This window comes from Mugil cephalus, chromosome 16 (genome assembly GCF_022458985.1).
Source record: "Mugil cephalus isolate CIBA_MC_2020 chromosome 16, CIBA_Mcephalus_1.1, whole genome shotgun sequence".
Lineage (NCBI taxonomy): Eukaryota > Metazoa > Chordata > Actinopteri > Mugiliformes > Mugilidae > Mugil > Mugil cephalus.
In genome coordinates this window covers 18,008,238-18,033,452 of record NC_061785.1, presented here as the reverse complement: position 1 = coordinate 18,033,452, position 25,215 = coordinate 18,008,238, and the positions used below count along the sequence as shown (strand labels likewise).

The 25,215-nt window shown below is 47.1% G+C and overlaps 1 protein-coding gene across 3 annotated transcripts in view; it reads left to right on the top strand.

The window, feature by feature from the left end:
• raraa (retinoic acid receptor, alpha a) overlaps positions 1 to 25,215 on the top strand; it is a 139,754-nt gene that overhangs the window by 52,301 nt on the left and 62,238 nt on the right. For 2 of the 3 annotated variants that reach the window (XM_047608220.1, XM_047608221.1), the window contains one exon: positions 13,045 to 13,902. In XM_047608220.1, the coding sequence (XP_047464176.1) occupies positions 13,749 to 13,902 (154 nt within the window). In that variant the 5' untranslated portion in view covers positions 13,045 to 13,748. Of the gene's footprint in view, positions 1 to 5,998; positions 6,269 to 13,044; positions 13,903 to 25,215 lie in introns of those variants that run through there. The other variant, XM_047608222.1, reaches the window with a different exon arrangement.

Here is a 25,215-nt window from a genome sequence, read left to right as displayed (position 1 = left end):
GCTGTGCCAGTCCTGAAACAGCAGTCTTGTGAGCAAAAAAAAAAAAAACAGGCCACATAAGTATCTGTCCACCGAAGCCTTTTCCTTTTTGTGTCCTTGTCAGGATGAAAAGCAGATGAAGCTCTGAGCAAATAAACCCAGAGTTACAAACACACTACAGTTGATCACTCAAGTAATGGAATTCAGCGTTCTGTAAACAAGGCTGTAACAAGCCCTGTGGAAATACAGTGACATTTAGTGTGGTGACTGAGTCTTTTCATCACGCACGCACACACACACACACACACGCACACACACGCAATACTTGATACTAGCATATTCGCACTTCCACAATCTTGGCTATAGCACACACGGGCTCATCCTTAAGCAAACATGTTCCACGTGAGTGCACACAGGCACAAACTAACATATACGACAAACACAAATGTGTATATACAGGAAAGTTTGATTAAAACTAATATATATATATATATGCTTCCCTTTACTTTGCATTCACTAGCTTTGAATATCAACCTTTTAACGTGGTGGCAGTGTGTTTTAAAATGCCTGTACTGTCGTTGAAGTTGTCCATAGGAACCACAGATTGTCCCAGTTAAGAGGGCACACCCGCTCTGAGGAGAAGATCTCGTTTGATCCTCCAGCGGGCAAGTGGCGGTATAAACAGGAAGGGGCCCTGCGCTTTAGTGCGTCATTTGCTCTCGTGTCATTGGATCGTCTGTGTTGAAATGTGCTCAAGTGTTTCACATAACATTGTTAGCCCGATATCCTGAATAGGTACACAAAGGTGACACAACATCACGGGCAGGCACGCACACACACACGCTATATGCACGGTGGATCCGCGTGTGTCGGCTGATTTAACATCCTCTTGAGGCAGCTGTGTTCTGTTTTCTTGTGCGGACGCGGTGATGTAAATGTCTTTGTCGAGATTGCGCGCGCGTATCCGTGCGCGTGTGCTGGGACTGCCACAAACGATTATTTTGATAATCGACTGGCCGCAGATTAGTTTTGCGATTAGTCGACTAATCAGATCATACGCAAATTGCAGCTTATCGCCCCATCACGCAGCTGCTCTAATATAACCATCATTAGCTTCCAGCTCCAAGCGATGAAGGTATGTGCAAGCTAAAAATAAAAACAACTAAAGTGATGTTACATTCAACTTTTAATGAACTTTACAGCTTGTACCAGCATTTATGACATTTTTAGATTAAAATGAAATCACAACTCTGATCTTTAACATTTTTAGCTGTAAATGTTTAGTGTACTTTAAAATGGAACCAAAAACTACACACACATGTATACTGTGCACCAGTATAAATACAAAATAGCCACAAAAAGAAATGATCATAAACATATTTCACTCTTCTCAGGCATCAAACTGTTTTTTATATGTAGGCGAGAGTTTCCTTTTCAAACATGACGTCGCTGTTACACAAGTTTTGAACTTAGCTTGCAGTGAGATTTTTTTTTGTGAGGGTGAAGTGTGTATGAGTATATTAATCTAATAAAGGACAGATTCTTTTAAACCAAACAAAAACTTTTATTTACGACTTTCAGGACAAAAAAATGAAGTGATGAAGTAATTATCCGATCGTGAGCTTCCACTTCCAGCTCTTCTTTGGCGCATTTGCGCAGATTTGTTGAAGGCGTGATTACGTTGCTCCTGTTTCACCTGGCAAGGAGAACTACAATATTCAGATTGGCTGATGGGTCCTTCGCCTCATCCATTCATCCCCATGCTAATCTCTTTTATATACAGTTACTAATGTGCAGTGAGGTTTATCACTTCTCACTTTGAGAAATGTGAACTCATTGAAATGCACGTGAGACTTGAGAGCCCTGAACACATAGCTTATGCATGCTAAGGCTGATGAAATTAGCTCACAGAGACGACTGTCCCCCCGTCCCATACTTCCTTTGCAGATGCTCGTACACGCTGCCACGTAAGGCAAGTTCTGCCTTGCAGACTCTGCATCGCACATTGTTCTCTTTTATGTTTTTGGTGAAATGCTCCCAAACTTTTGAGCCCTGTTGCCTGTTAGGTATGATACTGTTTGGCCGTAGCTTTCCTGGTGACATCATGGCGCACGGGCGTCGAGGACCCGAAACGCAGACGAGGCAGAAGGTACGGAGGCAGTTTAGAGAGGAAAACAAAGCTTCAAAAAATAAACGACGACGTTTGATTATTAAACTAGTCGTCTGCGAATTTGATAGTCGACGTAATCGTGACTAATCAACTAATCTTGGCCGCCCTGGCTCGTGTGTGCGTTCGTGCGTGCGTGCGTGTATTGAGTCTGTCGCCCTTCTCAGAAATATGGACTTGATTTGTGTCGGGCCTCTCCCACTAACTGGAACAGGGCTGGAGGTGTACTGAGGGAGCCACCCTACTCACTACTCACTCTCTCTGTCTCTTTTCGCATGCACACACACACACACACACACACACACACACACAAGCTGATGCATGTGCTTACGCATGCTGTTGGACTCACTCCGCTCCCTTCCCTCGAACAAAACGGTGTATTGTGTCATTTCCAGCGAGCAGACAGCTGCTTCCAAGATGGCGCCGGTGACGATGGCTGCTGTCGTCTGGTGCTCGTCTCAACATTAAGTTTTTTGTGCTTTTTTTTTTTTTCGTGCATTTTTTCCCCCCAAAAAAGATGTGAAATGTGACATTAAGTACGAAGGACAATCCCTCTTGTATCTTTGACCAAATTTGGATTACACTGCAACAGTGTTTACTCTAACTGGAGTTAACTCTATCTGTGAGAAAACACCAGTGGAGGAAAAGACTGAAAAGGGCCTGGGTCCTGGTCAGGCTGAGGAACGGACAACGTCGCCCTCCACTCCCTAGTGTTCTTCTAGCAAATGTTCAGTCATTTGAAAACAAACTGGAGACGAATTAGACTAGCCTTCCACTGGGACATTAAGAGGCCAGGACCGAACGAAAGTCTCCAGTAAAAACAAAGGGGGGGGAGGTGTCTGCCTCATGGTGAGCTGATCTCAACTGATCTCGAGCGCCTTACGATCTCATGCGGACCGTTTTATTTGCCCAGGGAGTTCACACCGGTTGTTCTCACCGCTGGGACGACGTCAGCGAGCGCACCGAGCGTGGGACACATCAGCAAATGTATCGGTGACGTCGCACTTGCGAGCGACCGCGTGGACGCATCCCAAACCACGAGCTGCGGGTTAACCGAGCGGCCCGCTCTGCGCTCAGAGCACGGACAGCAGCTTTTCACACCGGTAAGCCCGGTGAGTACAGGAAAGCCCGGTGTGACCTCAGAAAGTCTATGAAATCTGCAAAGAGACAAAAACGGGGGACAGGGTAGAGGCATGCACCGGTGGCTCTAACGGCAGACACATGTGGAGAGAGAGCTCAGGACCGTCGCAGTGGAGAGAGTTAACATCAGCGAGGATCTCAGCTGGTCACGCCACATGGGCAGCGTCGTCAAGGCGGCCAGACAGCGCCTCTTCCGCCTGCTTCGTCTGAGGAAGCCTGGCACGGACGTCGGGATGCTCTCAAACTTTTACAAATTCGTCATAAGCTGGGTTTACGTGCATATATTCTGATTACAAGCGGTTTTAAAGCCCAAACTCAATGAAAATGCTCCTCAGTTGGAATAAACAGGTGTAGAATATTCCTTTTCCCAAACCGATTGAAAGTCATGTAAACAGTGAATTTGAATGAAGTCGAGTGACGTTTCCTCAGCTGGTCTGCGGCCCCGCGGAGAGCTCGTTTTTAATAACAACTCCGAAAGAACTGGACGTTATCGCACACACGGAAAAATAGAAATATTTAACCGTTAGGTTCAAAAATTAACGGCAGCTGTACTGACCTCAAATGCGGAGCGCTCCGGAGGGTGGTAAAACGAGCCCACTGCATCACCTGGTCAGAGCCGCCAGCCGTGCGAGACATTTACGGCCGGGGCTGCAGGAGGAAGCCACAGCAGCTCCTCCCTGAGCCCGTCCGCCCCGGCTATAGACTATTTACGCTCCCACCGTCAGCAGGCAGGTGGTTCAGGAGCACCAGCACACAAACCAGCAGGTTCAGGGACAGTTTATCCTGATCACACACACACACATAAATGCACAATTCCACTTCATTCTCTCCACCTATATTTATCTTATTTTACCACATATCTTTTTTTATTTTATTTCACTTCATCTATTATGTTTTGCTTCTGTGAAGTTGAGTGGGCTCCTTGAACCGAGAATTTCATTACCGGTAATGATGTTGCATTGTTAACGAGTATTTGACGACAAAGAATCTCGAAGTGGACTGTAGAGTGGACTGTACCTCTGCAATTAAAAGATGGCCTCCCTTTTATTTGGAGTTGGATCCGGCTAATTTTATCCAAGACTCGCAATTAAAAGTATTTGCGGCGGTTGTTTTTGTTGCACTTTTGTGTATTTGTACGCAAAAACTGAGTAATGGGTTCGGCCTTGTCTGCCTATTACGAATTATTGCTCATGGGTAAACAGTCTTTAACTATAGCTCCACATGTATCCGGCTGAACAGATTGGTTGCTTTTCTTTTGCCGAACGATTAAAAAATGGAGGAAAGGGGAACAAAAGGGAACTCGGAGCACTAGTTTTTTAACAAATCCAAATAACACGATGAAGAAACTTTATGCCCTAAAGTTTTGTCGGAAGTATGTGATGCGGCGAGAAGAAAAGATGATTAGGACAGCGCCAGATGGTTGCTAAGGCAGGGCTGTAAGTGTGGAAGCATCGGGTGACTATTGGGAAAGAATAACATGCACTGCAGACCCCAGACCGCAGGAGGCATGACTCTCTCACCACTGGGAAACCTCAGGGATTTCTGCTCCGTGTTCTGTTTATTTCTTTGCTCCTCGTTTAGTTTTCTTCGTGATCTTGGAGCGCTTTCCAGCTCATTTTCCTCTATTCCTTCACTATCTGAGCGACTCGCTTCCTGTGTGTGCGGATCCAGAGCACATTTAGCCTTTAACTCCCCCATGTCAGCCCACCACCACCACCACCACCATCTCCACCACCGCCGCCGCCACCACACCCCTCTCTCTTGGCCGCCTTCCCTCTTTTCCTCCCATCTCTCTCCCTCTCACCTCTCCTCTCTCTTCATATTTCATATTAAGCAATCCTTTCCGTGGAGCCAGCTGTGCAAACAATAGGGACCAGCCCTCCATGTTTTCTCCGAGCGAAAAGAAAAATGCAGGAAAAACCTGGACGCAACGAGCGCTCGCCGCACGCCGTCCGCACGGATGATCTATGGCCCTTTGTCTCTCCGACCCCCTTTGAGCGCGAGTGGGATTTTCTGGGCAGATATGTTGGTTTTTGTGTGTGTGTGTGTGTGTGTGTGTGTGTGTGAGGCCGAGCGGTGAGCGTACGACGGTGTGCTCGTGCGGGTATGGGAGCTTTCTGTTACCATAGCCCCCTGCAAATATTGACCGAGCTGAATAGCTACAGCAAGTCGCTCAAAAGCAAACACCGTGTGTCATGCTCTGCCAAATATCCCTGTAGTTTTGTCACCCACTGCATTCTTCCCAGAAATAGTGCGGCTTGTTTAAATCTTAATCTTAAAAACACATTTTGATACTAATGATTAGTCGGTCATCCATACTTTTCCGTGCGTAGCTCCGCAATCTGTCTGCCTATACTGCAGGCGTCTTATTTTTACACGGGCCTTCCTGGAAGTCGTTTCAGGAATGCCTTCATCTGATACGTTATTTAAGGAGAGTGTTGGCGCAAAACTTTAGTTGTAGGTTTCCCTGACTTTGGCAGTTTCAGAATGTGTGTTTGGCCGCGTGTGTGCGCGTGTTTATGGGTCCGTGTGCACGCGGGTGGGCAGATGGTCCAGTTCTGCACGGACAGCCACAGTCGCGCTCATTTTGTGCGAAGAAAGCCGGTTACAGTCTTATCCTGACACACACACACACACACACACGCACGCACACACGGAGCTCATCCTTGGGTTTATTTTTTGCAGGTGCAGTGCTTGCTGGCATTTGAGATAATTAAAGGCTGACCTTTCTGAGGTGAGGCAGAAATGTCACCCGGCCTGCTTCTCTGACAAGTGGATTCACCCCCGCGGGGGGCCCTGGCAAAACAGCTGAGGGTTCTCACCGCCCTGGATGTGCACTTAGCACCCTTTAGCCTCGCCGTGCCACTTTTTCTGACTGTCGTCAAGAAGCAGATCCCACCTCCCGCCCTGTCACCCGCAGTGACAGATTGCCAACACGAGCAAACTCAAGATTACACAGGCGGAAGGAACACTGAGGCGGAGGTATGTTTGGGTCAGATAGTTCGGAGGAGCACTTCTCTTACCTTTTTCCTGGAGTAAAGTAATAGGTCACAGCAGTTTAATCTCCGCTGCGGAGGTAAATTTGTTTTTGGCCAGTCCTTTACAAAGAATTAAAGAGGGTGAATAGGGTAATCAGGTTTCAACCGTTTGGGTTGGTGCTTTGGCCTGAACTGAGTTCACTCACGCGGACACTCGGTGACTCCATGTCTGTTTTCTCTCTTTTGCATTTCACGGTTTTGTTTTCATCTCCGTGCTTTTGTGGTGAATGACAACAGGCCACATATCACTTTACTTGTTGTGCCGCCCTGGGTCAAGTTTGAACTTGACAAAATGCAGTTACTTAACATACACATCAGCTAACTGAATCCTGGTACACAACAGACAATGTAGGTTCCCTTTCTGTTGAGTTAGTTTATGTCTTATAACTTAATATAGTTTATTGATATACACAGTCTGGATGGCGAAGACCACATGAAATCTGATTTTTACTAATGAGATCCAACCTGTATTTGGAGGTTGTACACTTTCTGCTGGAGCTTAAGGGAGAGGTTGTGTAGAGGTGTATCTGGAAGAATCTTAAGGTAGGATTTAAAGTCACCGGCGAAGCTGCGTCGTGTCGTTGGGGACAATTAAGTTTGGTTTGTGGCCTGACGTGTACCGCTACAGAGATGTATCTAAGTTTATGCTTGAGCATACGCCTCTTAGTTCTATTCTATTGTGTGACGTATACAGAGTGTCCCAATGTGCCCCTGTCCACCTCACTGCACATGTGGTCTAGTCCTTATGCAAAACCCATCCCATCGGAGAGTAATGTACAGTAAATGCAGTGTACTGTAAGACACTCCCTCAGGGCACACAGATGACACGCATGTGATCCGGGGCGCGACGCGGTGACACAGGCTACACGCGTGGCCGCACACACCTCCCACGCGCTGCGTTCGTCTCACACTTGTGCAATACATGACTGCACACACGAAGGTTCGACTGTGTCGTATGTTCACACCCGTGCGCTCCCACAATATCCTGACTTCCTTCTGACGTGTATATACGTCCACCCACGCTGCTGTCCTCATAAAACTTTCAATGCGGCGTGCTCGAGCGACTTCCATTACGCTTACCGCTGCAAAGCCGTAGAGGTCTGTGCTCTTAAAGACCGACAACATCCACTCTGAGCCAGCAGCCTGTGGCCATTCCGGATGAGAGGCTTTGCTGCAAACCTATGCAGATTTTATGTTTACACCATTACAGTGCAATTCCAAGTCATCTGTGTGAATCTTAATTAGTCAAATTCTAATTGTGGTGGAAATACAGCGCAGTTCCACGTGTAAGTGAACACAAAGCAGCATTTCTGCCGTTTCCACCGCAGGTGCAGCATGTCGGCCGCATTCCGATGGCATGCCTACAGGAAAGCAGCGCCGCTCATTCAAGTAGAAGGTGTCACATAACAACAGGATAGCGATTGACCCGATACTGTGTTTATTGTTCTTCAATATTTGTTACCCTGGGCTGTTGTAAATTGAACCACGTAGCAGTAAGATTTCCCATTATGATCAGGTCACTGTACTGTGTAAGCTTACACTTGGAAGTGTGCAATGCATTTGCAGGGCAACAACATTCCCTCACAAAGAGCACTGGTCGTACAAAGAGAGAGGGATCCTATATAATCACGCTTTGTGTTGCGTTTTTGTAACATGTGGCTAATTCTACTCAATAGCAGCAGCACATTAAAGTGTGGTCCTTTGGCCACCGACTGCCAGCTGCTATTAACGCAGAGCTACTGTTCGTAGCATTAGAAGCAGCCATATGAATGATTAGTCATCATCAAAGCCCTAGATTTTAGATGTTGTCGGGTGCATTTGTTTAGCCATAATCTGATAAGAACAACACGCCATTTAGATATCTCTGCACGCAGTCGAATAGTCCCACACCAAACTATGACGTGACGTAGAATGTAGGGCTGGGTGGTGAATTTTTAATATACCGGCGTACCGGTTTATTTGATTACAGTGTTTGTAACGTTGCACGCAGGCTACAATTATTATGTTTTTTATCTCCATGGTGTGAATATCCCTGGATTTCAACATCAGCATGCAGCGCTAACACGGGGCTATGCAAACCTGTATTACTTCTAGTGTGGGATAATCTACAATATTTACAGTAAAATAGTCCATCCTTTGTCAATCTAGTGCATATTTTACTCTTAACCGGAACAAAATGTTGTGAAGATGTGATTATGCATGAAAAAAAATAAAATAAAATACTGTGATACCATCAGAATTTTGGAAAATACCGTGATAGACATTTTTGGTCATACCGTCCATGATTTATTTGGCCTTGTGGATCCTTGTCGGGCGTAATCAATTCCAAACAGAGCAACTTTTTGTGGGCAGGGCAACTTGGGGCTGTTTTCCAGTCTATACCTGTGTGGGTGTTTATTAGCCGCGCCGTGCTTATTTCTAGGCCTTGACAACAACTGTTGTCTGTTTTACTTCCTGTCACCAGCCTCCTTGAGATATGTTCGCGCATGCATGTACAGACAGGTGTGTGTCTGCGTGCGTTGAGCTGTGTTTGCGTTCCCGTGTACACACCAGAGCGCCGCTGCGTGTCACGCAGTTGCCTCCCCTCGCGGGCCGCGTTCGCCGCGTCGTCCGCCCTGACCTCGCTCTGCCATTTGCCGCTCTTTCTGATTATTAATTCAGTGTTTGCTGTCACGAACAATTACGGCCTCTCGTCTCCCGCTACCTCCGTCCCTTCCCTCCCCCTCTGCCCGTTATGCGCCGAGCGGAGTTAAGCCGGAGTGACCCAGTTTGTTTGTTTGTTTTCCTGTGTACTGTAAGTGATCGCATGCGTTCCCTCAGGAGCTTCCCACCATAAAGCACCTTCCCTGTGTCCTTTTGAGTATTAAAAAGAATTAGAAAAACGCAGGGTAGGAGAGGCTTAATTCCAGGCCCCGATGTTTCTATGCATTTCAGTCGACTCTGCCCACGTCTCTTTTTAGACCCCGCGACTCGGTTACGTAGCCGTGTGCGCACTGAGCACACGTGTGAGTAAATCTTTCATGTGCACATGATACCTGTTAGATGTGGCGTCTTCAGCGTTTGCACTTGTACATGTATGTTTGTGCGTACTTGATTTAATGCCGCGCACGGTAGTACCACTGTAAAACACTATTTGCCCAACTGCTCCCCTTTTCGTCTCCTTCATATCAGCCCTTTCTGCGTCGACTGCGGCGTATGGCGCTCGTGCATCATTCGACAGGAGGCACCTGATGTCAAGATTTGAGAAAACCATGACAGACAGGGCATTAGTGTGCGTTACTAGAAGGGGAGAAAAAAGATGTGTGTATAAGAGGGCAAGCAGTGTATAGAACTCTGAAGGTCTGTGTATGCTTGTATAAACACGTGTGTGACCATTGTTTGACATGTTGTGTGCATGGACTTCAGCCCGCCCCATTCAGCGAGGTAGGATCAGAGCGTACAGCTGTCGGTGAGCATTGTGATTGGTTTGTGTACATTGGCAGGAAGGAGGATGTGAAGTGTGCATCTGCAGCCTTTCTCGGCTGATTTCGCAGACAGGTCCTCAGTCGTGTGTTTTTTTTTATTCCTCGTGGAGCGGTGTTTAATCTTTGCGTGCGTTTTGTCCTCACCGCCAGCGCTGGGATCATACAGGTGCTCGGCTACATTCTGCCTCCGTCCACACCGCCGGGGCTCGCGAGTGGGTATGCATGGGCGCGTACCAAAAGGACTACTGACTGAATAATGTGTTTGAAACGCTTCAGCTGCGCCAATCAGACGATGTTTAAATGAGTCAGAAAATGTTTTTGAGCACCGGGGCTACAGGCATTAGGGCCTCATTACAACGTTTGCCAATTAAAACTAAAACACGCACACAAAGGATAAAACAAAATGAATGTTTGTTATATTCTGAAACTCTTTTCAGAATCGGGTTCATGTTAGAAGCCTCGTGTCACTAATTTTGTCGGATTTAAATGGGATGCTTTCTAATTTGATTAATGCGGATCCCTGACCAATGACCTTTACGTCAAATGTCAAATGTGTTTGTTTATCCTATGTAACTCTAATTTAAAGCCACTTCTGTTTCTCACAAAATATAAGAAAAGCAGCCACTTTGCTTATTCCCATCTATCGACTGTGACATAGCTGTGGATGTGCCACTACAAAGCGGCTGCTCGTGTAAGTGCACAGTGGTGTGAGATGCCACTTCAGTATCACATCATCCAGAATGGCCTCTTATGGTACCCCCACCGGACACTGTAATGATAGTGGTGAAGGAAGTGGCCCATTTCCAGTTCATTGTCACTCTGAGCTGCAGTTCCTCAATGAAATACCCAGGGTCTTTCAATATTGGTCTTATGCACACCGATCAGGAATAACATTATGACCACCTGCCGCACATTGTGTAGGTCTCCCTTGTGCCCCCAAAAACATTTGGCACAACTGGGTCCTCAGTGGATTAGGTTTGGAATAACCTGGTCATTCAGTGTATTCAGTTAGTCAGCTGATCTCATTCTTTGGTCATAATCTTGCTGAAGCTAGACCTGAAGAACAAAAAACTGCACGCTAGGGTTCCCTCTTTAAGTGTATTTATCTAGCACATTCTGACCAACTGCAGCAGCCCCAGATCATAGCACTGCCCCCACAGGCTTTGTACGGTAGACACGCTGATGGCGTGATGGGTGCCTCGCTTTATCCGCCTCTCGTCTTACCCCGGTGCCCCATCGCTCTGCAACAGGGTAAATCTGGACTCATCAGACCACATGACCTTCTTACATTGCTCCCTAGCTAACTGAAGCCTTTTTTTCCCTGTTAGCCTCACAGCTGTTAAGTCCCAATCCCTTGAGTTCCCCTCACACTGTACATATGGAAATCAGTGCGTATTTTTGACAGTGCTGATTTATTTCGATTATTGCATTAACGTGCAACGCGGGCTATCGCGGCCGCGTTTCACACAGATAATGACTGTGTCGTACGTGGTGCGTATTATGGAACGCGAACTAATGTCTTAAGGGCCATTTGCAGCGTGTTATTCTTGACTCTCTTTCAGGTCATTAGCAGGCTGGTAAAGAGCGGCTTTAAAAGCAAATGAAACTATACCCATTTCCCATGGGCTTTAAAAACAATCTGCCGAAGCTTTCAGAGTAATACATGCGCACACTTCGGCACACGCCGCCTGACCGCCACACTAACCGGCTCATTGTGACAGGGCGGCGTTAAAGCGCTCGAACAAAAATAAGGTGACTGATATGAAGCCAAGCTCGTAAAACGAGCTCCATCTGATTAAGAGGCATGTCAGCGCCGCACTACTTGAATTTACACTGACGCGCATTGTCACCCTTCCTTTTTGGTATATACTTATATTGTAACACATTCACACAAAGACCACAAAGTATTCTAGTGTTAAGTAAGAACATATTTTTTGTAGATGCTTTTTTTCACCAAGCTAGATCGAGGAATGCTTTGAGTTGCTCTGCGACTGACAGTGGCTGCGTCCACATGGGTAACGGCATCCATCTCTTCTTCTTCTTCAGCTGAATGAATCCAGTGTAGTCCGTAAAAAAAAAAAACTCTTTTGACATCTGTCCAGCAGATTTGACGCTCTGCAGTGCAGCATGTGAACACATATATCTTATCAGATCATTTGATTTAGCTTCTGTGTAAAATTGATTTCAGGCTCAATAAATGAGGCCAAACCTTCAGAGGTGCATTATCAACGGACGAGTCGGTCAGTAAACGGTGGGAGTGAAAAAGACGTGATGTCGTTTCGCAGTCCGTCGACCCGAAACGCTAAATGTTTGCTCCTCCTTAAATTCGTTATCGATCTTTGCGCGGCCGCCTCCCTCCGGCGGCGCGCCCCTCTTCACCTGCCACATCGCGATGCTTTATGCACATCACGCAAGCGGGAACAGGCAACACCGAGCACGTCTGACGGGACCCCTCTGGTTTTACAGGAGTTCACCCCTGGTGTCCCGCCGTGATTCATGCCCGAGTGCCACATTCCTGAGCAACGCCGCTCATGCAAAGACACATTCCTCCTGCGTTTTCACTGAGGGTTTTCTTACTTTTACTGCCGCGCATTACAACCGCCGACTCTTAAAAGGGTCATTACAGAGTAAAAAAAAAAAAAGTAAAGTTATGCTCTTGTTATGACAAGCTGTTTTGAAAAAAAATAGCCTCTCTCACACTCTTGTATACGCTGTGATGCTAATGTAGCACTCGGTGATAATTGTGTTCTCTGGGTGTGTAGTTGTCAGTGCCCTCATGTCTGCCTGTGCTTTCCGCGGCGGTCTGGTCCGCTCGTCCGTGTTTTTCGCTTTTAATTTGGAGGCGGGCTCGGCGGCGGAGATCTCTGGTGGTTCCTGGAGTGGCGCCTCGGGTCTCACCTCTGCCTCCCGCAACTGGTGTAATTAGCAAAGTTTTTCTCTTGCGCTGCTCCCCTCGCCTATGTTTTGGCTCGCCTCCCGCAGTATTTGTAGCCTGTCGCTGTTAATGAGCGCGTGCGCGAGCAGACATCGCACACCCACTGCTCTCGTCGCGATTTTAACACTCCATTAGATAATTAAGGCGGATGGGGTGTTTTTGTAACGTTTGAGATGAGACATTACCATTAATTAGCGTCAAAAGAAGAGAACTGTTTTGCTCAAGCACTTAAGTACAAAGGGAAGTGATCTCTTTACCTTGTCACTGAAGCACTAAAGAATCTCCCTCTCTCTCCGTCTCTCTCTCTGTGTTTTTTCATAGGCAGAGGCTTTGCAGCCACAAAGAGGGGGCCCGTCCAAGGAAAGCTGCTTTCTTTTGGCACCATGTGATCTGCGCATTCCCTAGGAGAGCTCTGCAGGGGGAAGAGTGAATCAACGACGCCCGTGACAGCTCCACAACCACTAGCGCCCCTATCACCACTATCGCCGCTCCTAGCCGCCGCCATCAAAGTCACCTTTTCCTGACTCGACTTGCCTTCTGTCTCTCTCCCCCTCCTTCATCTTGAAGATAAGGAATGGCCGTGCTACTTCCCTGCCTTCCCAACGCCTCTCGCAAATAAGGCCTTTTAGCTTGTTTCACAATACCAGAGAAAGGAAGGATAAAACGCTCCACAGTCCCCCTTTATACCTCTGCCCCGTGTCATTTTTTTTCATCTTTGTTTCCCCGGTAACTCAACCCTCAACACACACATTTGCCAAAGCATCAGGATTTAGTTTTTGTGTCCTGGTGGCATCTACGGCAGCCGTTTTAAGGAGCTTTTAAACCTTAAGGAGATTTTTTATTTTTTTTTCCCTCAACTTTTCCTGGCGGTCTTTTGGAATATCTACTGATCCAGCCTCCCTATGGGGGATTAAACCATTACTGGAATCCGTACTGACTCCTCTTTGGCTCTGTTGCGTCTTATCAAGGGGTTTTTTTTTTCCCAGTGAGGTGTGTGTTTGTGACTGGAGGTGGACTGAGCCGTCATGGCGGGGAAGGGCAACCAGGTGCCGGGCCCCCACCTCAACGGTTTCCCCATGCCCACGTACTCCTACTTCTTCCCTCACATGTTGGGGAGTCTGTCGCCTCCGGCCCTGCCAGGACTCCCCATCAGTGGATACAGCACCCCCTCACCAGCCAGTAAGTAAACTTTACAGTCTTTTTTTTTTTTTTTTTCTTTTGGTCGTGCTCTGCGCCGGTTCGTGTTTCAGATGTGGAACTGAGCTAAGCCCCGGCTGTTGTGCGGGTTGGTGTTTGATTGACGGGAGGCGGGGAGAAGATTTACTTTCCTTTGTGTGTGTCCTGGCTCACCTGTGTGGCAACACGCGCTTGCGTGCGTGCACATACGCTCGCGTTTGCTGGAAGAAGAACACTTTCATCCCATCCTGTGTGAAAGATGTGTGTATTGGTAAACAGAGATAGTCTGCCACACACACACACGGATACACACACACACCCACATCGCCTCCAGCTCTGTCCTTAATTTACAAACCCACACACATGGAAATGACAGCATAGATCACAAGGAAATGAGACAGGACAGCCAGAAAGCAGCTTTGTTTATTTGGGGAACACAAATTTGGCAAGTGTTCCTAAAATAAATCTCACAAATACTGTCATCATAGCCAGCGCTCGTTTACACAATTCACCCAAAGCGTCAGACCTGACTTTTAACGCGGCTTAGTTAAGTCAGGCTCCGAGAAAAATACTTTTTCTTGAGGAAATAAAAGCAGCTATGTGGTCTATTGATTGTATACACAAAACAATCTGTTTAGCTGTAAACAGCGGTGACTGGGGTATAATGATGTTCTGCATTGAATATTTTACCAAGTATAATCAGCAAATTGTTGTTTTGTGTGATACATAAACATCACTCTTCCATATAGTTGAGTGACTGCTTTTGCAACGTTACAGATGCCGTATTTTAAAGGATAGCTCCTTCACAGGCTGTTAAATTAAAAATAACAGCTGGCACAATTAGAACATTTCATTTTAACAAGTTATTTAAAAAATGTTCTCAGACTGCGTTTTAGTATTTTGACCGATTGTGACCTGACTCAAAGGTACTTCCTTGTTGACGCTAACACAAATAAAACTGAGAGCAGCTATTTCCTAGTCACACGTGGGGTTTTCACCGTCATGAATTTTAGTCGACAGTTTAGTGTCAGGTAAATAATGTGTGTGTGTGTATATATATATATATATATATATATTTATTTTTTTTCATATCAAGCGTCCGTGTTTGTTTTGTTGTACGTACTGTCACCATATTAGAAGTTAATCGCCTGGAAATGCCATTAATTATCGGAGAAGAAGGGGACTCAACGATTCCAAAAAATATTTAGAGTGAGCCCCAGTAAACCTCAAATGACATGATCACTGTCAGCTGAAATTCATTAGAACAGGCCTAGTCTGCAGAAAAGATTGGAATCACTTACCGCTCTAACACACTCTTTTAAATGTATTATGAAATGTATTGTAGTTTAGAAATTCAGATTTTTGCATTTACAGACTCACAGTGCGGTATGAATTAAAATATGACCCACTAAAACGCAGCGCAATGGAGGTATGCAGTCGAATAAACATATATGTAAATGCGCCGCCGCTGCTGACTATGAATCAGAGCCCTAAAAATACTTTGAAGGAATATATTTGTTCGACCTGTGAATCTCTGAACCGCAGGCTGAGGGGCACTGACTAACGGTAGGACTGAAGGAGGAGGCGCAGACGTGCAGCTGGTTTGTGTGCGTTAGTGTGGACGTGTCTCGCAGAGCGCGGCTCTCGCTGGTTCGGAGGGGGTCAGCGTATTGACTTTCTATCTGCTGGAGTTTGTGTTGGCTGTCAGCGTGGAGGGAAGTGAAGAAAAGTCGGTGCCCAACCCAGTCACTCCCACTTCCCCTATACCAGATACCCCACCTCGCTCACAAAGAGCGCGGCTCCCGTCAGATTCCTCTTTTTTTTTTACACTGTTGCGTGCGTGCGTGTGTTCCGTGTGTGTCCGCTCTCCCGGTGTTTGCCATGCGGGGCGGTAAGATTTCTTCCCTTTTGCCTGGACAAACATTTCCTGTCTGTAAACACTGGAGAGCCAGGGACACCACAGTTTCCTGACATGCACGAGTACGCATTCACACTTGCACAACATAAACACAATTTTTGCCCTTCATGCTGGCTCACTTTCTCTCGCTCCTCCCCCCCCCCCCTCCTCCTCGCATGCAGATAACCGCAGCCGTGATTCACACGCACTCACGCGGCGATCCTCTTCTGTGTTCTTACGCACGCTGTAAACACCCAGCCCTCGCCCCTCACTCGTCTCACTCCTCTTCTCTGGCGGATCTTTCCTCCCTCGCCCTTTCTCTCGACTCCTTTCTCTCACGTTCACACACACACACACACACACACACACGCCCGAGCTAATCTCCCATTGAGTGGTGGGCAGTGAGGAAACGGAGGGGAAGGAGAGGGAGCGCTGAGTTTGTTTGTTGCGTTTGTTTGGAGCTTTCGGGAGACATTTTTATCGTGCGCAAATTCTAATTTTCACCTTTTCTTGTATCTTTGCCTTTTCTTTATAACTCCATGCATGTTTTTAAATAATTTACATCGTATCAGACGTGCAGCGCGTCTTCCCTGGGTTTTCTGTCGGCGTGATTTAAACTGCGGTCTCCATCACTATTCAGAATAATGGGTTTCGACTTGTAAAATTATAAAACTTCTTTTGCTTGGACAACTGAAAGGGCTTGGGACTTGTTGATTTACGTCCCGACTGCGTCTTTGGTCCACGAGCAGCTGTATTTATTTATGTTAGTTCCCTGTCAGTGCAGTCTAATTATGTGCGATGCAGGTTTTAACTGCAGATGTTTCTGAAGTGCGTCATTTTGAGTAAACGGTCACGAAGCCAGGGCTCTCTCCGTCCAGCGTTGACGCTCAAAATCCTCCGCCGTCAAAGTCCGCTTCACTTGTGACCTGCCTCTTTTGTCTGCCCTTCTCTTCTGTCTGGTGCTCTTCCTCTGTTCACACTCCTCCTCCACAGTCTTTCAAGGAGGCTACGAATCCTTTAGCAAACCACAAAAGACCAATTATTTGGGCCAAGCAGAGCAGAAGGCTTAATCCGGGCCTTACAACACCACTGCCTGCGTTGTGTGCGTCGTGGTCTTCGGCTCCGGCCTCCTGGGCTCCATCTTCACATCACATTATCTGAAAATCATCAGGTTAGGTTACGCTCCGGAGCGGATCTGTTGCGGATATTGATATTACATTTATTGCCTGCAGCTTTATTAGTTAACTGAATATTAGCGCTACAGATTGATCGCACACCCGCAAACGCGCACGCTCCTCTACTCAACGCAGGCAGACGTCTGCGTTTGATGGTGGGTGCTCGTGGCGCGCGCGCTCAAGCGTAGACGTGCGCACCTTTCATTAGCGTTTTCGATTAAATCTTCCCACCCCAAGCCCGCGTGAATACGGTAGCATCCGGCAATAACACCCCAACTATTGATCCTGTTATTATCATTAAAGCTTTCTGGTGTCTGTCACCGTCTCTAACACGGCGCTATTACATTAGCCCGGTGTTATGAGGGATCGTAATGAATGGAGCCCGCTTGCTACCTGCTGCCACGGTGGACTAATTGGCTTTTCCCCACAGAGCGCTCTTGTTTCAGCAGCCACAGTAATTGCTCGGTACAGCAGCGTTTCCTAACACACACACACACACACGCACACGCGCGCGCCATCTCCTTTGACTTATTAGGGGGCAAAATGGCATTTATGAATGTACTTTCGGGCCGGCGGGAGGAATATGAAAGGATATTTTCAGACCTCAAAGAACGTTGTGTGTGTGTGTCAGCCGTCCCATTAAGCCGCTCACGGTGGAATGTACTGACCGTAGGTAAATATGGATATGGTAATGTCGGGCCGGTGTGTGTTTGCGAGAGTGCGCGCGGACGGACAGGTGGTTCCTCTCCGTCCCGGTGGTCTGCAGGAATCAAGCGGGCATGTCAGCGCTGCTCCGTGGGTGGCAGGAACACGCGTACACTTTCCCAGGGGCTCGTGCGGTAAGGAAACGAGGATAATGACAGCGAGAAACACTTGTGGTGCGCTACTGCTTGGCAGCGCTCGACGCGAACGTGCATCCTATTGACTCAAGCACCTTCTCTCTCGGGCTGCCAGGTGCCAGGCCCTTAGCTACTTCAGAAACACACACACACACACACACACACAGACTCGCACACAGGAGCGGGTCCTCTGGGGAGCCGGTTGTCATTATTGGAAAGTCATTTGAGGTGCGCCGATACTCTGATGGCAAGGGTGCGGGCTTATTAAACACGGTGTGGAACACACATCCAGCATGGCGCCGTGGCGGCACCTTCGCCGAGCTTAATGACCTTGTTAATTAACTGCTCGGCACTGGAAGGCTGATAAATGAGCTCAAGGTCTGTCCTATTCTTACATTTTCAAAGAAGCAATTGCCTCCGATGCTTCGTTACAGGCAGTTTTAGAGTTTTAGACTTTGTGTTTAATTGGATTATAATTTACTGGGTTTCGACAGACTGCGTGCATTGTGTTATAATCCTGACTCGTTTTTTAACAAATCTGAAAACCTTTTCTCTTATTACAAATACACAAACCTCTGTCATTGAACACGATGATAATGGTTCATTATGCGCTCGTTATTTGAAGGTGTCCAGTGTTTGAAACTGCTCTTGTATTTGTGGATTTACTCATTCTCAGTTATTATTTGATCATGGCCAACTTGTAACGGGGACATTGTTCGTGGAAAGCAATGCAAAACTGATGGTAGTGAAAAGAGAGGACAAGGCTTTAGAGAAAGTTGTCTAAAGAGGGAAAGCAAGGATGCGTGAGCGTTACAAGCCTTCTGTGCAGATGTGACAGAAGTGCGAGGACCCCCCTCCAGCAGACACGCACACACTCACACACACACACACACACACACACTGGATTTGGCAGCATCCATGTCCTGTGAAACCGTCATGTGCCAAAACAGCAGCAAGCTTTGCCAACAGGGGTTCCCACAAGAAAACCCATCACCCTCCTCATCGGCCCTCCGGCCTTTCCTTACTTCCTGGCTTGTGCTCATCTCTTGTTCTCTCAGACCTCTCTCCTCTCGTCCTCGTCTCCTTTTCCCAGCTTTCTTCAATCACACATCCTGTCTCCTCAATCCCATCCGCATCTCTCCGTCTCATTCCCTGCTCCCCCGCCCCCCCCACACCCTCCCCCTCTCCACCTTAGGACTTGACAGAGCTATCATTACCATGCCACCTATTTACTCGCAGCCTGTTATTTTCCATTTGCTTTGAGGGGACCCAGGGCCAAATCCCTGCCCACAATACTTGATCCCAGCCACAGGATTTATCCCCGAGTGGCTTGGCAAGTGCGGTCCACTTCCCTCTGCTCCCCCTCTTCTCTTTCTTTTTCCTCCTCCTCCTCCTCTCTTTCTTTCTCTTTCTGTGGGCTCCTCTCTCATTCCGTCTGTCTTTCTACAGGTTTTCCTCTTCCATGGCCGCTTATGCAAATACGGGCCCTCCTTTTCACAGGGCTGTCTAGTCATAATCCGATGGATGGCTCCATTTTCAGAGTGTTACACACACGCACATTTGTGCATGCAGAAGGCATCGCACACTCTATTAGCAATACAAGGACACACGCTATCTCTCATAAACACTCGCAATTTACAGTTGGCGCACACATGCGCTCGTGCAGATACTCGCTCGTCTGCCGACACACGAAGCAGAGAGAACCCCCCCTCCTCTGCTGCATGGGTGTTATATTTTGAGCAGCGGGCGCTTTAAGCTGTAGTTGGGCCATAACAACTTCAAAACCAGCAGGCTGTCGCCAGCAGCCATGCAGCACTCAGTTGGGTAAACACTGGCATAATCTAAATCTCTCTCTGATGTGCCAGCGCAAGTATCTTTATTTCTGTTCTCTTCAAAGGCCCCTCAAGGAAGTCAACACAAGGGTACCGAGATAAGAACTCCCCATTTTCTCCCCTGTCTCCCTCTCTCCTATCCTTTCCTTCAACCTACGCTTGCACTGACCCCCTTCTCTTTCCTTTTATCTCCTGTCCCCTCCCCACACACACGCGAGCACGCGCACGAACACACGCACGCATCTTTATCTTTTTATGCCCTTTTTGTAGTGCCTATTGCATGCAGCCATAATTCACACTGCTGCGCGCATTCAAATGTCAATGAGTCTCTCACAGGCATCACTCCTCTATTGTCCTTTGATAAGCGGTAGGTATGACGGCATCTGTAAAATATAGGGCAGTTACCTAATGGAGGAGACGAGGGAGGGAAGAAAAGGAGAGTGCGGAGGAAAGGTGGCGAGAGGTTGCGTAGGTCTGCCCCGCTCGGCTCGGGGAGTGATTGAATTATCAAGCAGAGCTTTGCCTGTTGTCCGAGGGGGGGGGGGGTTCAGAGGGGAAAGCCTTTTTCTCAGTGGCTAATGCGCTTTTTCAGCCTAGCACAATGGCTAGCTGTGTTGCGCAAAGGGGCTAAGAGAGCTCTGTGCGGCCAGAGCTTATGGGGCCACCAGCTCTCTCCTGGCACCTCTCTAAGGGGCCTCTGGCTACACTTAACCTCAAGCCTGTCTGCTAGCATTAGCACACAAATTCCTCAGATGGGAACGTTATGGACTTGTGACAATATAGGTCTGAGCGTGCCACAGGCCAGGCGGTGCAAACCCAACTGTGCCATGTTTAGATAATCATTAGCATTCAAGAACTTCCTGGACACCTAATGCTGTTGGTGTTTTTTTGTTTTTTTTTGGTGTTCACAGCCTTTTGCTTTTATAACAGTACCTTTTGGTTTTGGTGCTTTTTTTTTTTAAGTAAAGGCTGAACATACTGTTTAAACACTGTAAAACTCCTTTACAAAGTTTTGCTATTATAGTTGGGTACGGCAGAAAATGGAAGGAAAGCTCAAAATGAAGTCATCAGAGAAACCTTTTACTCTAATCTGAGTTATTTTGTATCATGTAACAGGTGACATTTGTATCTTCAGCCATTTCTAACAGCGCAGGTGATTGCTTGGCCTATTCCCCTAATTTTATTTGCAATTAATTGTAAAACGTATCTCAGTTATTAAACATGTAATTGCACGTTACCTTCATTGTCAGAAAACTTAGAAGTGATGTGATAATAATAGACATTTATACATGAGCATCTCGACATTTTCTGCTCTGTTTTCTCAGTGTCTCAACCAACAATCATTGAGGCCACAGCTGAAGTTATTAACTCGAGCTTAGATTGCGTCTTTAAGTGTAAACGCAGAAATTGCAAATGAGCAAACCTGAGTGAAAATTCTCAGTTTTATTTACATGGCAAGATACAAATTGCAGATTTTCTTGAAGAGGCTCTACACTCTGTACAGCGTAGAACACACTGTCCTTAGAGAGTTTGTATAAGCAATAGAGAGGGAAGGAACACAGACATGTGTGCTCCAGACTGGATTAAAATCAGTAATCAGCACATGGACTGGTAAAATCAACGCACCTCCCTTAAATAAATAAATTCCATCTGCATAATATATCCTGCGTGCATGTTCTGTGTGGTGCGCGGGTGTGGGCTCTAAATTGTTAAATCATGCAAGGCACATGCGATCCAGCGGAAGTAAAGCTGGTATTTTATTTTAACCTAATCAGATATAAAGTTTGAGGTTAGTGCAGACGTCTGTGCGCGTGCGTTGTCACACTTGCTGATAACAAAAAGAGTTGAACGTGGAGTTTAAGTGAATTTCAAGTGGGCAAAAATAGGAGTGACTAATACAGTTGATTGACATATGTTAGATATAATAAAGGACACCATAAAATCACACAATTTGTGGCCACACGTACCTTCACACTCTTTATTATATACCGTTTGTGTCGCTCGCCTCACAACAGCTGCCTCTTGTTTCTGGGTCCTCTTGACTCGGGGTTGTGCGGCGGCTGGTAACCTGCTGTCAGGAACATAAATAAATTTGAGGAAGGCGATGTTTACATATCATTTAACCAACTACCTGAAAAAAGCAAAGCTTTATTTTCACTGCTTTGCTTTCATTTTTCAAACCCCTCCCTCCCTCCCTCCCTCCCTCCCTCCCCTCGCTCATATCTCTGATCTTTCTTTCCCTCTGTAGTGTCTCTTTTTCATCAGGAAAAAACAGTTGTTCAGCTGTTGGCCTGTGATTAGCGTTGAGACGCACCTGAAACTTGCGCCGGGTTTCTTGCTCCGTCTCCCTTGTCCTCTGCCGCTGACGCGTTCGCGTGCTCCTTTCCTCATCGGTCTTCCTACCATTTCACAGGGACACTCTGCAAGTACGCTCACGCCAGCAGGCAGACGCGGAGGATGTGATTAGTGACACAGCTTTGCCCTCCATTTGAAATGGCCTTCTAAACAACTGGTGTGCATTATGCCTTGATTAGACCCCTAATTTGATCTCATGCAACAAGCAGATGTTCGCGCAGTCTCACGGCCCGTACCAGCCGCAAAAAGCTCGTGCCAGGGCGCTGATCGTATCAGCAGCCATTTTAGCCCTTTTATTTTTTGACGGCTCTCGAGCTGAAATAGGAACCCGACGTACGCTTCTCGAGAAGAATTCGAGTCTGAGCGATGAATCGTGTGACCCGCGCGTGTGACACATCTGTCTTTCAGTGCGTAAAGCTCACCCAAATGATTTACCTGACCCTGCAGATCTTTTGCCGGGCATAATACATTCTGAACGGAGCGGCTCCGCGCTGATATTCACCCCGCGATGCTTTGAGGGTAGGAAAACCTTGGGTCGGCTTTCACGCTACCGAGTTAATGAACTTGGAGGAATTCCACAGCGCTGACATTGACTGATCAGCAACGGCCGAGATAAAAATCTCAGGTCATACTTTCATGGATTGCACCAGAACATTTTGTCTCGTAACTCGGCTGAAGTTGGTGATTTCCCAGACAAATAGACAGTGTTATACAGGTCTAATTTTAGAAGCTTTTTACAAGGCACATTTTGGCAAAGCAACAGTGGAGTCTTTTCATCAGCCCATTGTTTTGTGTACACCGTGTGCTTAAGAAAATCCAAAAAAAAAAAAAAAATTCAATATTCACGTCCCACAATGATACCGGTTGTGCGTTAGTAAAAGTGTGAACAGGCCTGTGGAGTCGCAACACGCTGCAAAGATAACAACCAATGAGAGTTTGAGAGGAGAGACCTGCCCTTACCAGATGGTGGCAGCAGTCTGTACTGGCACTAGCTGAAAACACACCTGTATGGAGGTGGTTTCTCTGGCCATGCTGCTCAGTTGGAGCTAAATGGTAAATGGTCTGCTCTGCAACCCTCTCCGCCAACCGCGCCACAGCCACCCAGTCCTTCTCGAACGCTGGTTTTGTTGAGACGGGGTGGAGATCCTTCTGTGTGTTCCCTGTCACCTGCTAAGCTGAACCGCCATTATCCGGCAACGCTGTAGGTGTAACTCACACTTACACAAACACCGTTTGTTCATGTGCAGAGTAAACCAGGAGATCTCAGGTGCGAGGTGGTGGTGGTGACCGATCACGGAGAAACAGACGGAGCGACACTGCACACCAAAGGTCAAGCCCGAGACCTCTCTCCCTGACCCGGAGTTCCCTCTAATCGCTCATTCTCTGAAAGCCGGAGAGAAGGCTGGGAAGAGGGAGAGAAAGATCAAGAGGGGGGGAGAGAGTGAAGAAGGGCCCCTGCAGGCGTCTTAAATCACAGCAGGCCCAGACATACCCCTCACCAACGATCCGACAATCAGGAGCGCACTCACGCTTCTTACAAATGACCACTGACTTGCTCAGACGCCTGCAGCGAGATGCAGGTGGGGGCAGAGCGTCGGCCGGGGTTGGATCCTCGTGTGTATAAACTCAGGGAGTGTTTCTCATGTTCAGCCTTTTCCTCATTCCACAAATCCCCCCGCAAACTGAACCGAGACCTTTCCGCTCTTCGGTTTCTTATTTGCATGCGACGGCAGCAGATGCGTCTCGAACGGTGTCAGCAGCTCATAAGCCGGTGTTTATGCTGGAGAACGTACGTAAAATGCCTGTGTTTACTGATAACACGCGGGGAGAGGGGGGGGGGGACAGAAGGAGGGAGAGGTCAGGTGGTGCCAGCGGTGGGTTTTCGCTGATTCAATATTTACTCATCAAACAGAAGTATTTCCTGTAAGCACTCGGCCACTCTCTCTCTCTCTCCCCCTCTCAGTTTACTTCTTTTATCTGTCTGTATCCCTGTCATGTCAACTTTCTGGCTCTTCCCTTCTCCAGTTGTAAACTTAAGCAGGATTTGTTTTCTCTCCCCGGGCTGTTGTCGTTTATCTGTCCTTCCCACGGTTTCCCTCTCTGACCACTGCAAAGCCCTTTACCGTGACTGTGACTCTAACTGAGGCCACTTAATCAAGCTGTGTACACATGTGAGCTTGCTGGGGAATCACGCCGCTTTGAATATTAAAGTAAACGAGCTTCTCGCCGGTGTGTGCAGGACAAGCTGAGCGCGTCCTTCTGTTTGATTAACTCCCGGAAATGTCCCCACCTTTTTTTTATTTTATTTTATTTTTGTGAGGTTGTGTTTCTTTGTCCCTGTGAGTTTAGCTGAGCAGGCGCGAGCGCTACACAGACTAGTGAGCGTTTAGCTCTGGCAGATATGCAGTCTGAGCCAGAGTCTTTCAGCCCTTTGAAAAATAGCCTTTATGTCAAAACCAGATCACTTGGACCAAAGGTACACATGGAAAGTAGTGGAAGAGCTCCAGGGGAAAACGTTTTTCGAGGGGAATATTTTAAGTCTTTATCATGAAGGTAGTCGTCTGTCTGTCGACACGTTCGGTGTGACTGCGTGCACTATATGCCCAGAGGCTGACGTGGTTTTCCCTTGTGGTGCTTGCGCGCGCACGTGCACATGTGTCAATCCCACCCAAGTTTCTGCGTTTGGCCCATGTTGATTGAGGCTTCTCAATTACTCCCAACTCTTTCCCCCTTTTTTCTGATACAACGTATGTATTAGTTAACTTTTCAAGGTCCTGGTACGTAGGTGGATTGTGTTACTTACAGACAGGCTCGTTTTGCTGAACTTGCAAAAAAAAAAAAAAAACTCCTTTAATTAGCATCCAGTATTCATGAATCAACGATTTGAAAGCAGTTCCGTTTCTGACATCTCTGACAAGAGGTTGTTTTTGTGTTTGCAACATTTCGATAGCCTGTTGTCAGGGCTACCTCATGCGCCGCGTTTCAGGACTTTTAGGAGGCATTAAACCGAATTCTCGCTCTCTCTCATGCACACACACACACTGACGCACACACACATGCTGAGGGAAGTTCGCTCCTCCCCTAGCAGACTTCAAAGCTAGCCTGTCCCTTGAGGAACTTCAAACGCTGGGGAGGCCATTAAAAGACAAAAATTATTTTCTGTAAGGTCGTGATTTATTTGATTGAAAAATGAAACCACGAACCCAACAGACATTATT